Genomic DNA, 16,348 nt, shown 5'->3' on the forward strand with positions numbered 1-16,348 from the left:
TGCACACTTACCACCATGTGGATTTTAGAAAGTGCACAGAAGCTTAGCGTGTGCACTTACCATAGCATGGATTTAGTGATAGCATAGCGTTCATTAAAAGTGAACCTAAAACGTTCGTTGCAAATGGGGTTCTTCGGGAGCAGCACTCTCGGCTCTCAAGCTGAGGCGGGCCCTTACAGCACATACTGGGAGCGACTGATAGCTAACCCTCACAGAGAGGGGAGCACTTCTCGGCTCGACCAGAAGGGGACGCTAGATTAGAAGGGGTAACCCAGCAGGGCCCAATAATAGACAGTCCACTGGTGCAGCTGGACACAGTCTCATGCTCTCTATCTCGATAGAAAGCGTGGGCCCCATATAACCAGACCCAATAGAATCTGAAGAAATAGCGGGACCCAATAACCATTCATGCGTATAGAGCTTACTGCTCCTCAGAGTAGAAGCACAAAGGAGGGGTTCCCACAGAAACACAAATCCCTCTTACCTCAGGGAGCGCAGTGTACTCCAGCCCACTCAGCAGAGGGGTGATTACTGGTTCAACCATAAGGGCAGTGTGACAGTGAGGACCCACGGGCCCGACCGTCTATGGAGCATCAAATACACAGGAACTAGCAGTAGAGTAGATAAAAATGGATTGTACTCACCAACCATGGCTCCCGCGCATGACTCAGGCTCATGATATAGGCTGGAGGCGAAGTCCGAAGCCTGGACCCTCGTGGAATGAAGGATTTAAAGGCAGCCGAGCACGTCTTGGTCTCCTTAAACCTTATGACCACCGTTTTGACGGAAGTGCCGAAAAGCTCAGAAGGGGAAACTGGCGCATCAAGAAGAAAGCCCTTCTCTTTCGACCCGATATCCACCAGACTCACCCACAGATGTCTCTCCGTAACCACCATGGCTGCCATTTTTTTGGATCTGCCAATGGCAGTGGCGGCCTGCTTAGTGGCACGGACAGCAAGATCCGTGGTGCAACGCAACTCAGCATCCCCATCAGGGGATAGACCCTGCCTTTATCCTGGTCTTTCAGCAGATCAGCCTGAAAAGCCTGAAGCACCACCATGGTGTGCAACGAGGGCTCTTTATTTTTTATTTATTTTTTTAAACTCAAGCCGGAGTGCAGTATAATGTGGTTATCTGAGAAGGACATGATATAAATAACCTGTCCAACAACTGCAGACAGATTCACACTATACATTTCCTATATAAACAAAAGGAAATTACTCATAGGGAGAAATTTCCCATCAGGTCCTTTCCATGTTCTCACTGCGACCGCAACGCGCAGCATGCATTCAGCTCCGGTAAATGGTTAAGTACTCACATCCCCCTCAGTAGTCCCGCAAATGCATCACGATGAGCACAAGCCACCTCCTCATGAGAAGAGCGCGTTCAATTCATGCTTATCCCTCACAAGAAATAAGAAATGAATGCAGAGCGCATCCAACACCCTCGAGAGCTGAATGCGCTTGCTCTTCACCACACACACACAGCACGCGAGCCGTGTGTTTATAATTTTGTTCAGTGTATATATATATATATATATATACAGGTATATACACACACACATACATACATACAGAGCTGTGTAGATTACTTTGTAGTCCGTTACTGATTCCACATTACATGACAAAAATTGTCGTTAGTAACGTAATTAATGTCATTACACATTTTAGGTAATATGATCAGACTACTTTTAGATTACTTTTGACTTAACTTGTTTGTCACATTGATTTAAATAGGATAATCGTGTCCCATATGGATATAAAAATGCTAAGAAAAAGAAAATATAGGTAACACTTTCTATGAAGCCCATATTTATAACACATTATAAGGGTATTCTTTAAGGCATTATAATGAATGCATAATACATTATAAAAGACCTTATAATGTGTTATATCATCTTATAAATAATCAGGTAACACTTTCTATGAAACCCATATTTATAACTGGCTTCATCACTCTGTCTCCTCTCCACCAATGAGCTGGTGTTTGGTGGGTGTTCTGGCGCAATATGGCTACCGTCGCATCATCCAGGTGGATGCTGCACACTGGTGGTGGACGAGGAGATCCCCCTGACAATGTAAAGTGCTTTGAGTGCCCAGAAAAGAGCTATATAAATGTAATGAATTAATAATTATAATTATTATAACACATTATAAGGGTATTCTTAAGGCATTATAATGAATGCATAATGTATTATAAAAAACCTTATAACATGTTATATCATCTTATGAATATTCATAAGAACAGTTTTAATGTTTTATAATATTTACTTATTTGTGGTTATAGCTTTTAAGAGTATGATGATTTATAACACACAGTGAACATGTTGCATCCTCTTAAATTACAATGGATTATATTTCTCGTAGTTATAATGTGTAAGTCTCATATCTTGCCATCTTTCTTAGGCTACTTTACTTAAAGCAATCAAAGACCACTTATAAGTATAGTGATAATAATAATAATATATTTTCTTAAACAGCCATAAGATCAGATATCAGATCAGATGAATGTGTAATAAGACATTTGCTTTGAACTATTTTTAATGTAATATCAGTTTGATTATTTTGATGGTACCCTTAAGACAGCTGTTGATAAGTAACTCTGCAACTACATGTCAACTAGCAGTCATTGGAGTGTTAGTAGCATGTCTGCTAAATATATGCTAACACTTTATTTTAATGGTTCCCCAACAGATAAACTCACTATAAGTAACTTTGCAAGTACATCAACATTCTACCTACCCTAACCTTAACCTAAGCCTACTAATACTCTAATGAGAGTTAGCTGACATGTAGTTGCAAAATTGCTTGTAGTCAATAGACTAAGGGGACCATCAAAATAAAATGTAACCTAACATATAAGCATTGCATTTTTTTTTTCAGTTGAAATTATTAACTAGCTCACATCAAAATTTATATTAGCCTCACAGGGAACACTCAAATAACACTCCACACCTAACCACTTACAAGATGTAGTAAGATACTGTGCAGATCTTAAATAAACAACGTCAAGATATATAGTCCATTATAAATGTAAAAATAGATTTATTATGGTGTTCATTGTGTGTTATAAATAATCATAATCTTAAAACTTATAACCACAAATGCATAAGTAATTTAATGTATTATAATTGTTGTTATGATTATTGGTAACACTTTCTATGAAGCCCATATTTATAACACATTATAAGGGTATTCTTAAGGCATTATAATGAATGCATAATGCATTATAAAAGACCTTATAATATGTTATATCATCTTAAAAATAATCATCATAACAATTATAATACATTATAATGCTTATGCATTTGTGGTTATAAGTTTTAAGATTACGATTATAAGAATAATACAATCATGTGACTGTAAGAAATATTATGACTGTCAGAATACCCTGGATGCACGGGCACGAGGAAACGAGGAGACATAGAGATTTCTCAGAATGAGATTCTTTTAATGATTCAAATAGGAGACACAGAGCACAAGGATGACGTTTACAACAAGTAGATCCGACAAACTAAACTGAACAGACCTGGGCTTATAAACACAGGATAACGAGGGACAAAGGGTCACGGGGAGCAAAACACACACAGACAGTCCAGAACCCTGACATATCGCCCCCCCCCTCCCGGAAGGTGCGTCCACCGTATAAGGAGGAGGCTCAGGAGGAGGACGGACACCCGGGAGGGGACCGACAGACAGAGACCAGGGAGGCGACGAAGGAGGGAGGAGCCAGGGAAGAGACAGGAGGGGCCCGGAGCAGGAGGTGCCAAGCAGGACCCAGGCCACAGCCATGATGGCGACCCACGGTGGAGCCGACGGAGGGAGGAGCCATGGAGGAGGAATGGCCGCCGACTCCAGGGGGCCAAACAACGGCGGTGGAGCAGGTGGTGGAGGAGCCCGAGGCGGATATCCAACGAGCCAGGGGGATTCCGAGGATCCGGGGGGCCAGTGTGGAGCTGAGGGCTCTGGCGACCAAGGTGGAGGCGGAGATCCGGAGATCCGCGGTGGAGCCGGAGCGACTGAGGACCAAGGTGCCAAATAGAATGTTCCCTATATAAAGAACATTCCTGACTAGCAATAGCAAGTAGCAGTCATGACTAGATAATGCCCCTCTTGCCTAAAAATAAACTCTTGTGAGATTCAGGGGTGCAGAACATATGAATTAGTACATTTGAGTTGTTGGGTGTAGAGTTATCATATGCCAAATAATGTGTCGCTTCTTCTGTGAAGTTCTAAGTTCAAGACTCATTACTGCACAGTAGAGGCATTGGCTTTGTCAAATGATGCTGCTTCTGTAGTTCCGTACAGTATAAATGTGAAGTTTTACCTTGTCAAATAACGCGCTGCAGGTTCTAAGGCTGACAGGTGGCCCGGAAGACAGGAGGCGATTCTGAATGATGATAAGGTTGAGAACGGGAGGATATTTTACTTGACACAAAAATTCCACAAAGTATTCAAATGCTACAAATGGACTGCGAGGAACAGAGGATATGAGGGAAAGTGTGACAGGAGGAAGGCAGACAGAAAAGAAAGGTGGTGAGATTCTTACGAAAGGAATGGGCAAAGGGGAAAACACAACTAAGAAAAGGATTGAGCATCTTCATTATTGTAGTCTAAACATGGACATCCATTTGCCACCACTTTGACAGCTTGATTGTATGGGGAATAAGAAATATAAATTCATATTTATAAAGCTCAGGTCATTCATCCAAGCAAAACAGGCTTTTGTGCCAGATAAAAAGTCAGATTAAAAGCTCTTCAGTTTGAGATAGACACATTAAATCTGGGAAGTGTGTTTAACTGTCATTGATGATCTTTTAGACATTTGAACTGCCCCTGACACTTAAATAATCAATGCTTTGATGAATAGCTCATCATAACACATACTTCTGTATGTAGTCTATAGTTTCCTTAGGAAATCTGCTGATGAGCTAAAACCACTTAATTTTCCAAAATATAAGATTTTCATTTATGATGTGCTGTGACTTACTTAATTCAAAAACAATTAAGCATGCAAAGTGCACACAAATTTGCATGCACACACAACATATCAATTTCTAGCATTCCTACCTTGACATCGCAACATTTTCATCATCAAACTAAAATGCAGTCAACCAAACATAAATGTACTGTACAATAGACAATTTAAAGGGATCATGAACTGAGAAATCAAATTTCCTTTGATATTTTGACATATAAGAGGTCATTGTACTATAAAAACACCCTGTAAGTTTCAGTACACAAAACGTCCTTGTTAGTCCAAAAAAAACAAAAAACAAACAGCTGTTATTGAAACTAAGCTGCCAAAAACAGTTTCATATTTCGTCATAGCATGACATCATAGTTAGACGAAAAACTGCCTTTGCAGAAAATTAATCAACGCCTATTTCTTCATGATTGCCTCTTTAGCCCTGCCCACCAATTCGTGCAAGCAGTAGGAGGTGAGTAAACAAGATGCAAACACAGGATGACTCAAACAACAAAACCATACAGATGTCTCTGAGGATTATAAGACGTTGTGCAGTGCCAAATTATGGAACAAACAGTCTTTACATTGCCTTCCTTGTTGTCCTAACACGTGTCTCCACTGGGCATGGACACGGAAGCTGTATATACTGGAGGCAACAAAGTGACCATTGCAAATCTATTTCTCCTTCATGTTACTGTAGTAGCGCAGGAGCTTGGAGTAAGTCAGAAATAGACCCATATTGTTTTTCGGAGTGTCTATTTACATTAAGTGCAAATAGCCCGCCTTGTTGGCAGAGGCTATTTACACTAACTCCGCCCACCAACGTGTGATTCGGCTAGTCAACACTACAAAAGACAGTCATCAGTTGTCGGATCCAGTGGCGCAGATGGTAAATCGTGTGTTGTAGTCATTTTGACGCGATCAACCCGGGTTGTGACTTGTCAGTTATGCAGTGAGGAAAACAGCACAGATATATTCGCTGTTTGTCATGTTGGATCAATTTGATCCATGATCGACATTAAGGGCTGCTTAAGAATAAGCGTGCACAAATTAGTGAGATTGTGTGAACTTAATTTGTCGTTTATGGAACCGCTTTAGCCCCGATTGATTTGTTAGGTTATTTCAAGTCAGGTTTTGGACTTTAATCACAGTTTTTTTTCGGGTTTCCGTGGTGTTGTGATTCCTCATATTCACGCTGCAGCAGCGGTGATGAGAGAACGCGCTTGACAAACAAATATATAGATCACAGATTATTGGTCACTTTCTAAATAATAAAAGTATAGTGCATCCACTAGTAATTATATATAAATAAATCGTTTTTTACCAATGCAAATATGTTAGAACTGATGCATCGCGATACAAATGCCGACTTGTAGCCGATATACACTTTTTAAACCGATGCATCGCATCGTTAACTTTTTATGCCGATGCACCGAGCGAATCGGGGAATCTTCCCATCCCTAGTAGGGAGGGCTTTATTGTCCCAATAAGGTGGCATCCATTTAATAATTTGAATAAAAATTTACACTCAATAAGTTATTATTGCATACTGTTTTATAATGTACTACAATACTGAGATGCAGATGATTGCCACTATTTGCAATAATTAGTATAAATAGCAGAAACTCCTTCTATTTTAACAGTGCAAATAGAATCTATAGCTATTTGCACTTAGTGTAAATATCATATCACTAAAAAAAATGCTGCTATTTGCACTTAGTGTAAATAGCATCTAATTTCTATTTACACTTAGTGTAAATAGCATCTATTGCTATTTGCACTTAGTGTAAATAGCCTCTATCGCTACTTTACATGACATTGTTTTTAGAGTATACATCACAGCAGTGTCTAATATTTTAATACATAAAACTGTTACCAATTATAGCAGTGGGCATTTACCAAGTCTAAAATGCTACAGGCCTATCAAAATGATATATTTCAAAGAGGGGGTCAAAACTTAAATTATGATGTGTTTGATGTACAAATCTTGATAGCATTATACGATAACCTCAGAGAACATAAAAAATGCAGTTCATGACCCCTGTAAAGGGGTCATATGACGTTGCTAATAAGAACATTATTTTGTGTATTTGGTTTAATGCAATGTGTTTACGTGGTTTAAGGTTCAAAAAACAAATTATTTTCCACATAATGTTACATTATTGTTGCTCCTCTATGCCCCGCCTTTCTGAAACGCTGTCGATTTTTACAAAGCTCATCGTTCTGAAAAGAGCGGTGTGCTCTGATTAGCCAGCTATCTAGTGCGTTGTGATTGGCCGAATACCTCAAGCGTGGACGGAAATGTTACCAGGTTCAGGAAACATTCCTTGCCGCACACAATCAAATATTTGGCTTCTACTGTTCTGGAACAGTGTTGTAAATAAAACTTAACCACTGATTTCTAGTTGTGTCCTTTTTTGGAAGGCCAAACAAAGTAGTTTGTTAGCGACGGCAACAATACTACAGCGAGAATAAAAGTCACGGCTTCTTTCTTTGCATATACATTTGGGCGGTGTTGTGCAAATCTTCCCACACTCTGACGTAGATATTTGGGGGCGTGTTTGAACGAGGCATTTTAGGAAGGAGCGGATGAGCGTTCACTTTTATAAAGAATATCTCTTTGGGTTTGAGACTTCAATCTTTGTGACTTTTTACAGATCTTCTGTATGCACGAACAGCTTTTAACTCTCCGAAGACAAAGGAAAACATGAAATTGCATCATATGACCTCTTTAAATTGATCTGTGTAACTTTGTATCAAATTGGAGGCACTGATAATCCATTAAATTGGATTAAGCAATACCTTGGCTTTATATTCTTTCTGTGTGAGCTGCTCACATTTTCCATGAATTTAATTGAATGAAATTGTGTAATTCCATGAGTTTTTACACTGAACTACACATTATTAAAAAAAAAAAAAAAAGATTTATGTGTATAAACTAGGGGTGACCCCGAATAGTCGAAGATTCGATGCTTTGATAGGAGGAGCCTGATTCGAGTACCAATCTCACAGTCGAATATTCGCAGAGGTGTTATGATCATGCCATTTTGGCTACATGGGGGTGCTCAAATGTCTGATTTCACATAGAACTACCGTTTTTTTCCCCAAAGTTAATATACAGCCTATTAAGATAATGCTGTAAATAAGAATCTGAAAAGAAAGAAGTTTTAAATAAATATTTTAATGTGCGTGAATAAATCCAACCACCCCTATAGATTTAAGTTTCACTTTCTATAACCTGTGACCGACAGAGAAGAATCTTGGCGGCAAGGATTTCAATCTTTAACAAGACTCATGATTTTTTTTTTTTTAAGATTTATTTGTATAAACTAGGGGTGACCCCGAATAGTCGAAGATTCGATGCTTCGATAGGAGGAGCCTGATTCGACTACCAATCTCACAGTCGAAGATCCCAAGTATAGGTCTCTGCAGGAAAGTAATGGGAGTTACCAGATCGGGGCGTTTTTAGACCATGTTTCCTGACTGGCTGACGTCATAGTGAAGGTAGGTTTAGGGCTTGGGTTAGGTAATGGGGATCATTTTGATTGCATGATTGAGAAACACCCTGCAGTTTGAAAAAACCCACACATTCAGAAACGCCCACTTTTGCTCTGCAGAGACCTCAATCTCGAATATTCGCAGAGGTGTCATGACCATGCCATTTTGGCTACATGGGGCTGCTCAAATGTCTGATTTTACATAGAACTACCGGTTTTCTCCCAAAGTTAATATACAGCCTATTAAGATAATGCTGTAAATAAGAACATGAAAAGAAAGAAGCTTTAAATAAATATTTTAACGTGCGTGAATAAATCCAACCACCCCTATAGATTTAAGTTTCACTTTCCATAACCCGTGACCAACAGAGAAGCATCTTGGCGGCAGGGATTTCAATCTTTAACAAGACTCAAACTGACACAGGCAGAGTGAAAGAGATGATATTTTGCTGAGTGTGTTATTGAGCTGATATCTTAAGGACTGCCGTGGACAGCTAACTCCTAAAATTTTTGATATTCTTCATATTCTGTGTGGTGATCAGTTCACAGCAGTGATAGAAATTAATATTTTCCAATAAGTAAAAATATTTTTACCTTTTAAATGAAACCAGTATTGACAAAATCCATCTTTGCAATGCAGAGAAAACACAGAAGCTGCATTAAGGGGCATTTAGATGCATTTACACACTGTTTAATGCAGGACATGAATGTATTTAACCTGCAGTTACAAATGCATTCATACTGTTTTGATATTTTAAACATAAAACGTTGAATACTGATATTTGAAATTATAAAAAAAAAAGAAAAAAAAGAAAAGATACTTTAAATGTTAGGGATGCACTAACTATGAGCAATATGACCGATACTGAGCTCCTGTACTCGTACTCGTTAAAATGCCCCGATACCAAACGCCGATACCACACAGCATGTGACAAGTGCCATATTCAGACAAAGAAACACCGACAGCAGACAGCAGAATGGAGTTATTAGAGATTAAAGATGTCTACGAAGTATATGTATGCAATGAATATAAAACATTCAGTATTAATGCCTGTATAGCTGATTTGCGCCAGCTGGTAAGCAAATCACTCTGAGTGGATTGAGCGCGTGGCGGAGCAGATGCGCGAGCTTGTCGAGTGAATATCCCTTTCTCACAGACATCACTGGAAAGTTTGTAGTTCGGTCGGATATGTCAAAAAGTAGTAAGTAAAACAATGCACAAGTTACTTAATGGTAGGGAGGAAGGGAGAGAGAGAGAGCGCGCACTTCTGTTGTGTGATCTTGATGTATGTTCACTTAGCACGCATCATTTGGATTAAAACTAAATCGTAAATATAAGACAATTTATAGGGGCATTCACTATAAACGTCATTTATTTTCACCCTTAAGCATACGACTTTCTGGCGAAAGTGAAACTAACAGCCTGTGTGAAATGCGCAAGGCTGTACTGTACTTGTCCCTCTCATTCTGCACCAGTAGCTTCCAAATACGTGTGCATGGTGCACATTTTGCTTGCTTCATGAGTGTTTCTGCATTATATGAGTGGCTTTGGAAAATAAATCGCTGCACGTTTCAGATGAAAAAACGCGACTTCTATTTATGAAAATATCACAGTTAAGAGATTTATAGCGAGTGGTTCCCTGCATTTTTACTTACAATTGCGTGATTACAGTACTAAGCCGCTGCAATGGAGCAGCTCTAATGCTATTAAATTAAAGATGATGTACCATAGAGCAAAAAAATGAACAGTAAAAGTAACAAAAACTTGTAAAATACATTTTAATGGGCATAATTAAGTGTGAAAATAACAGAAGGATATACAGTCAAACCAAAAATTATTCAGAGACCAGATATAATTTTTTTATATTTTTTTACTAGTGGGTGCAGGACACTATAGCTCATTTATGTAAGTGAGGATAGCAAAATAAAGCAAACTGTGACAAATCATACCCAAAAATTATTCATACAGTGGACTACCAGTAAAATTGATACAAATTTGGGTCCAAAAATTATTCAGACCGAGTCTGGGAAAAAAACTGAAGTTCAGGTTTTCATGAACCTGGGTGACAGCAGAGATTTATAGCGAGTGGTTCCCTGCATTTTTACAGCAAATTGCATGATTACAGTACTAAGCCGCTGCAATGGAGCAGCTCTAATGCTATTAAATTAAAGATGATGTAGGCTACCATAGAGAGAAAAAAAATGAACAGTGAAAGTAACAAAAATATGTAAAATAAATTTGAATGGGCATAATTAAGTGTGAAAATAACAGAAGCATATACAGTCAAAGCAAAAAGTATTCAGAGACCAGATGTCGTGACCAGATGTAAGTGAGGATAGCAAAATAAACTAAACCGTGATATATTATACACAAAAATTCTTCATACAGTGGACTACCAGTAAAATTGAAACAGTCTTTTACCGTTAAATTCACGGTCATTTTTAGGCTATAAAATCAATATCACATTTGTAATCATGCTGCTTTTTGGTGGAAAAACGTCAGTATTCGCGTAATACTGATTAACTATATGAAATTATATAAATATATAAATTTCTGACCCCATATCTTGAATTTTGTGATCATTCTAAATGCATTTTAATCAACTGAATCATGCAGTGAACTGAATCATGTAGCTCTCATGAGTCATGGATGTTAGCAAGACAAATTAACTATAATTGCCTTTTGTCTTTTGGGTAATTAGCTGTAAATTCGAGGCACAGGTAGCTTTTAGTCTTTTGTTCATCACCACTCACCTCCACACCAAGACAAACACAACTGGAAAGGGAGGGAGGGCTTCACTTCTGCGGCTCTCTGCCTGATGCGCTTGTGCCGATCAATGTGGGCTACACTGCTGTGCTGCGCCTGCGTGGAGGGGCGTCGGAACTCGACAGTCTCAACATTTCCCGACCCGACCTGATATTTAGATTTTTTATTAGTTTGACAGGGAAAGCTGTGCGCAAACAGAAACACACACACACATGCGCACATATAGCTATACATATATTAATTTATAAAAATAAAAAAAAGACACTCCCCTTAAAAAAAGGGCACTTTCTCTCGAGGAAGAAAAAGGGCAGGTGCTCAAGCCCCCTTTTTATGTCTATGTGTGCACGTGCCTGATTCGGGGCATTTTGTGCAGATAGCCTATATGTCGTAATATTAACGTTATGTTGTATAAATAACGAAGCATATTGTATATGAGATAAATGATGAGTTAAATCACATTTATTAAAAACCTGCTATCAAATACTTCATTCTACTGGTCAGACATCTTCAGCGAGCGCAGCTCAAAACAAAAATGCAGAACATTAACTACTGTCATATACATAACGTTATAATAAGAGCACTATTATGAAAAAATTTTTGTGAATTCTTACGGTTTCGCTGATGTTTAATGTTAACTACCTTTTAATCAAAACATTATTTTTGTACCTGCGAGGCATCCGTTACACATTTTCCCTGTGCGTCAGTAATTATGGTTGTCGAATGTATATATATATATATATATATAATAAACATTAATGTTCCTCCTTTCATTAACTTTCAATAAATATATTTAAAATCTTTAATGTGGTAAAGTAGAAAAACTTGGTAGATCAGATGTATTTTACTTGTCAAAATAACAGAAATGATTATTTATCCTTTTTTCATGAATTTAGTAAATGACAGTATATTAGAAATGACTGGTCTGTGTATTCATACAGAAATGTTTCATTTTGTGGGTTTCAGTTTTATCCCTCCTTAAATTCAACTTGTTTGTGCAAGTTGTAGACATGCCTTTTTTTTTCTACATATAACTAATTTCCCACACACTGTTAATTCTGTTTTGCTTTAAATTTGTTTAGGATTGGTGTTTAAAATAAATGTTGTTTGTTTGTTTATTTATTTATTTATTAATTTTTGTTCTGTACACTGTTAAACTTTAGATTATAAATACATTGCACAAAAAATTTAAGTGGTCCTATTATGCCATTTCACAAAGTCTTTTGGCTATTTGAGGTGTACTAGAATAGGTTTTCATGCTTCATTGTTCCAAAAACACATTATTTTTCACATATTTTACATTATTGCTGTACCTCTCTTCCAAGTCTGTCTCCAATGAGCTGTTTAGTTCCTGTTTCGAAATACAAAATGTGCTCTGATTGGTTAGATGGCCCAGTGCATTGTGATTGCTGAACTGCTCAATGTTGGCATTCCAATTCAAGCCTGATTATTCATTCAAGATGGCGCCGCAAATGGCAGCCACGACGCTGAGCTCCGCAATTCTTCTGTTGTTTTTGTTTGTTTGTTCTGTGTTTTGTTATTCTTCTTCTATAAGTTTTACCAGAGACAAACTCCTTAATATTAAGCAACACATCCCAGACAATATTTTTCCGGTTTTTGATTATTCTGACGTTTTGTTGGACATTCTAGTTGGAGGTACAGCCGTGTTGTTCAAACGCGCATGCAGATGCAGAAGAGGGAAACGTGCCGGCGCTCTTTTCAGAAACGTTTGCATAAAGCAACAGAAACACTCTCCACTGACTGCCTTGATCAAAAGCATGATGGGAAACGACTGACTGACCACACAGCTTAATGCTCATTGGTTCAGACAACCGTGATGCTGTGTTCTCTTCTAGAATGTTTTATTTCTTTATCTGGTTTCATGTGATTTAAGTATTTAAATTATGCATGAATATTCCCAAACATTATGATCTCTGTGTGAGATATGTGATTGTTGTCATATTTCTATAGAAAAAGTTTGTATTAAAGTACAAATGAATGATAAATACGCCTTTCGTATGGAATTAAATAGTAAGCACTTTGAGTCTTGTTCATCATATTTATTTTTATATCAGGCAACAGAACTGAAATTATATCATGTTAATCAGCAGCACAGCACATGAGTGAGAATAACGCAATATCTGTCTTTGATCCTGAGTGAAGCCATTCCGGATAATGCGCTTCATCTGCCGGGCTACCAGCTGTTCAGAGCGGATCGCATCGCGGAGTTAATGGGGAAAACGAGAGGTGGTGGATTGTGTTTCTACATCAACGAAACTTGGTGTTCAGACGTTACAACGCTGAAAAGGTATGCTGTCCTAACTTAGAGGCACTCATCATAAACTGTAAACCTTTCTACTCGCCGCGGGTGTTTTCCTCTTTCATTCTCGTGAATGTGTACGTGCCTCCGGATGCGTGCGTGAGCGCCGCGATGCAACAGCTGCCGCCTACTCTCGCCTACATTTCAGGTGAGGTGTATCTCAAACAAGCCTAGTGCCTGACCTTGGCGGCTGGTCTCGTTTTGCTCTCACGGTACTTTGATGGCACATGTGATCATAAGGCGGCTGCAGCGCCGATCAAGGTCGGACAAATTTTCTAACCAGGATGCATTGCTTTTGACAGGCGGCAGCCGATCTTTGCGGCTCCGCATGAAGTCGAGCAAGCCTAATGTCTCTAAAGAGTGTGTTTTTGGATGTGAGAAAATGATACTGAAAGACGGAGCAGTCCCAGCGATAAAAGATCCCGGTTATGACTAGGAATTGCTGTAAAACTGCATCAATGTCTATGTTTTGTTGCCAATCGGCCCGTAAGTGCTCGCGACTCTTCAGTTCCGCCCATGGCTCGCCTCCAGGAGCTCGGCTGTTTCCGGAGAGAATCGCAGAGCTGTATCTTTCTTTTATAAATCTGATAAAACTGAAGACTCTTTGAAGATGTGAATGATGCAATACTACACTATAGGTACTCAAGATTAACATGAGATTGGCCGAAACTGTGTGTGTTATGTCCCCTTTAACCTAGTCAAGTCGACTTTATTTTTATAGCCCTAATTCTAAAATGTGTACATATATGTACATAAAATTTTTGAACTTTAACAATATCTGCAATACATTTATGTAGGGTTTTTCAACTCAAAAAGGGAAATATTTATGACGAATTATAACTGGTTATGATTCATAGCTCTCCCTGCTCTCATCCATGCTAGGCTGCATGGATGCGCAGGGAGTTCTTGCCCAGAACAGAACCATACCGCCAATCCAAACTGTATGCTAATTGTCAATCATATTTGATGATAGTGGTCCTGACAGAACTATCAGTTAATGTACAGAATAAGTTATGCTGTACTCAAGTTGGGGGGTATAAACATGGACCAAGGTACTTATTGAGTAATTGATGGTAGGTGCCATTGCAGTTTGGAACTTTGGAAGTTGGTTGGGAACACGGCAGAAACTGTGCTGCACTGCATAGTGTTAATACTTAGCAGGCACAGTCCTTTTAAATAGGGATTTAGACACATGACAATCAGGAGTTGCAAGTGCAAATATGAGTCTGGTAGCTACTGTATAATTCCAAAATAAAACCTGTGTACACACATAATTATCCCTATTGGACCAATTAGTTAAGAGAATCAGTGTCGTTAATTAACAACAACACTTATAAAGATAAGGCAAGTTAACTGCAATGGCACCTACCATCAATTACTCAATAAGTACCTTGGTCCATGTTCATACCCCTTGTAGGAAAGTCTTTTCCTTTAGTTTCACTTTAATATTTTACCACTAGAGGGCGCATATCTTTCATCTTACTGATACCTATACACCTTCCCTTTAAGACAGTGCGCTTTATACACCACACGCGCTGGGTCACAGTGAGCATCCGAACTTTAAAGTTGTGTGTTCACTTGCATGTTCACTTCATCAGTTATCTGCCAGTCAGAAATTAATATGCCAATTATTTCCTAGGCAACACCAGTGTTATTCCACACATTGTCATACCTTATTACGCTGGAATGCTTGATTCTGATTGGCCATTCGTGACATTCTGAGATATTTATTGCAGCTAAACAAATCAATTTTAATGGTTTTTAACTAATGTAATAAACAGATTTAACTCCGCACAGCTAAATAAAACAGGCTGGGTGAAGATTAATAATTCTAAGAAACAAGTTACGTTGCACAGAAGAAAGCCAGAGTCCAGGACCTGCCCTGTACAGTTTAAGAATTGATAGTGCTATAACAGCAGAGGACTATTATTTTGTTGAACAGAACTGAGGAACAACTGATGACGTCACAGGTTCAGCTTTGTTTGACCAATCGGTAGAAAGAGGCATCTCCTGACCACCCACATGTCGAAAATAAATTTTGAGGTCCGAGTGGGCCAATACGGCAGGAATCGGCCAAGGAGGGGCTGTCGCGAGGAGCACTAGCTCAGGGAACCAGGTCCAAGTGGGCCAATACGGCGCCACTAGCAAGACTTGTTCCTCGTCCTCCCGGATTTTGCGATAGTAGAACAACTGGCAGTGAGAGGTTTCTGGAGAAGCAAACAGGTCTACCTGAGCGGCTCCGAAATGTCTCCAAATCAGCTGGACCGTCTGGGGATGGAGTCGCCATTCTCCCGGGAGCATTGCTCGAGACAGCTCACCGGCTGTACGGTTGAGCAGGCCCGGAATGTGAACAGCACGAAGTGACCTCAGAACCTTCCGACTCCAAAGGAGGAGGTGGCGGGCTCATTGCGACATGCGACGGGAGCGCAGACCACCTTGTCGGTTGATGTACGCAACGGTCGCTGTGTTGTCAGTTCGGACCAGTACGTGCTTGCCTTGTAAGCGTCCTTTGAGACGGTTCAAGGCAAGGCGCACTGCCAACAACTCTAGGCAATTGATGTGCCAATGCAGCTGCGGGCCCGTCCAAACCCGTGAGACTGCATGCCCGTTGTACGTGGCACCCCCACCCGGTGGTGGAGGCATCATTGTAGACCACAGCATGCCTGGAGATCTGCTCTAGGGGCACCCCTGCCCGGAGGAACGCAAGATCTGACCACGGGGTGAAGGTTTGGCGACAGGCCGGTGTAACCTGGACCTGGTGAGTGCCACGCTTCCACGCCCACCTCGGGACTCGGCCAT

General features: G+C 39.6%; 1 protein-coding gene across 1 annotated transcript in view; it reads right to left on the minus strand.

Annotated features, from left to right (window-relative positions):
• The window catches only part of LOC107712492 (serine/threonine-protein kinase PAK 3), a 126,877-nt gene that overhangs the window by 87,203 nt on the left and 23,326 nt on the right, over positions 1-16,348 (minus strand). The window contains exon 5 of the mRNA XM_016517763.1: positions 4,327-4,389. Within this exon, the coding sequence (XP_016373249.1) occupies positions 4,327-4,389 (63 nt within the window). The remainder of the gene's footprint in view (positions 1-4,326; positions 4,390-16,348) is intronic.

The sequence above is a fragment of the Sinocyclocheilus rhinocerous genome, unplaced genomic scaffold (assembly GCF_001515625.1).
Source record: "Sinocyclocheilus rhinocerous isolate Xijiao unplaced genomic scaffold, SAMN03320098_v1.1 scaffold1349, whole genome shotgun sequence".
NCBI lineage: Eukaryota > Metazoa > Chordata > Actinopteri > Cypriniformes > Cyprinidae > Sinocyclocheilus > Sinocyclocheilus rhinocerous.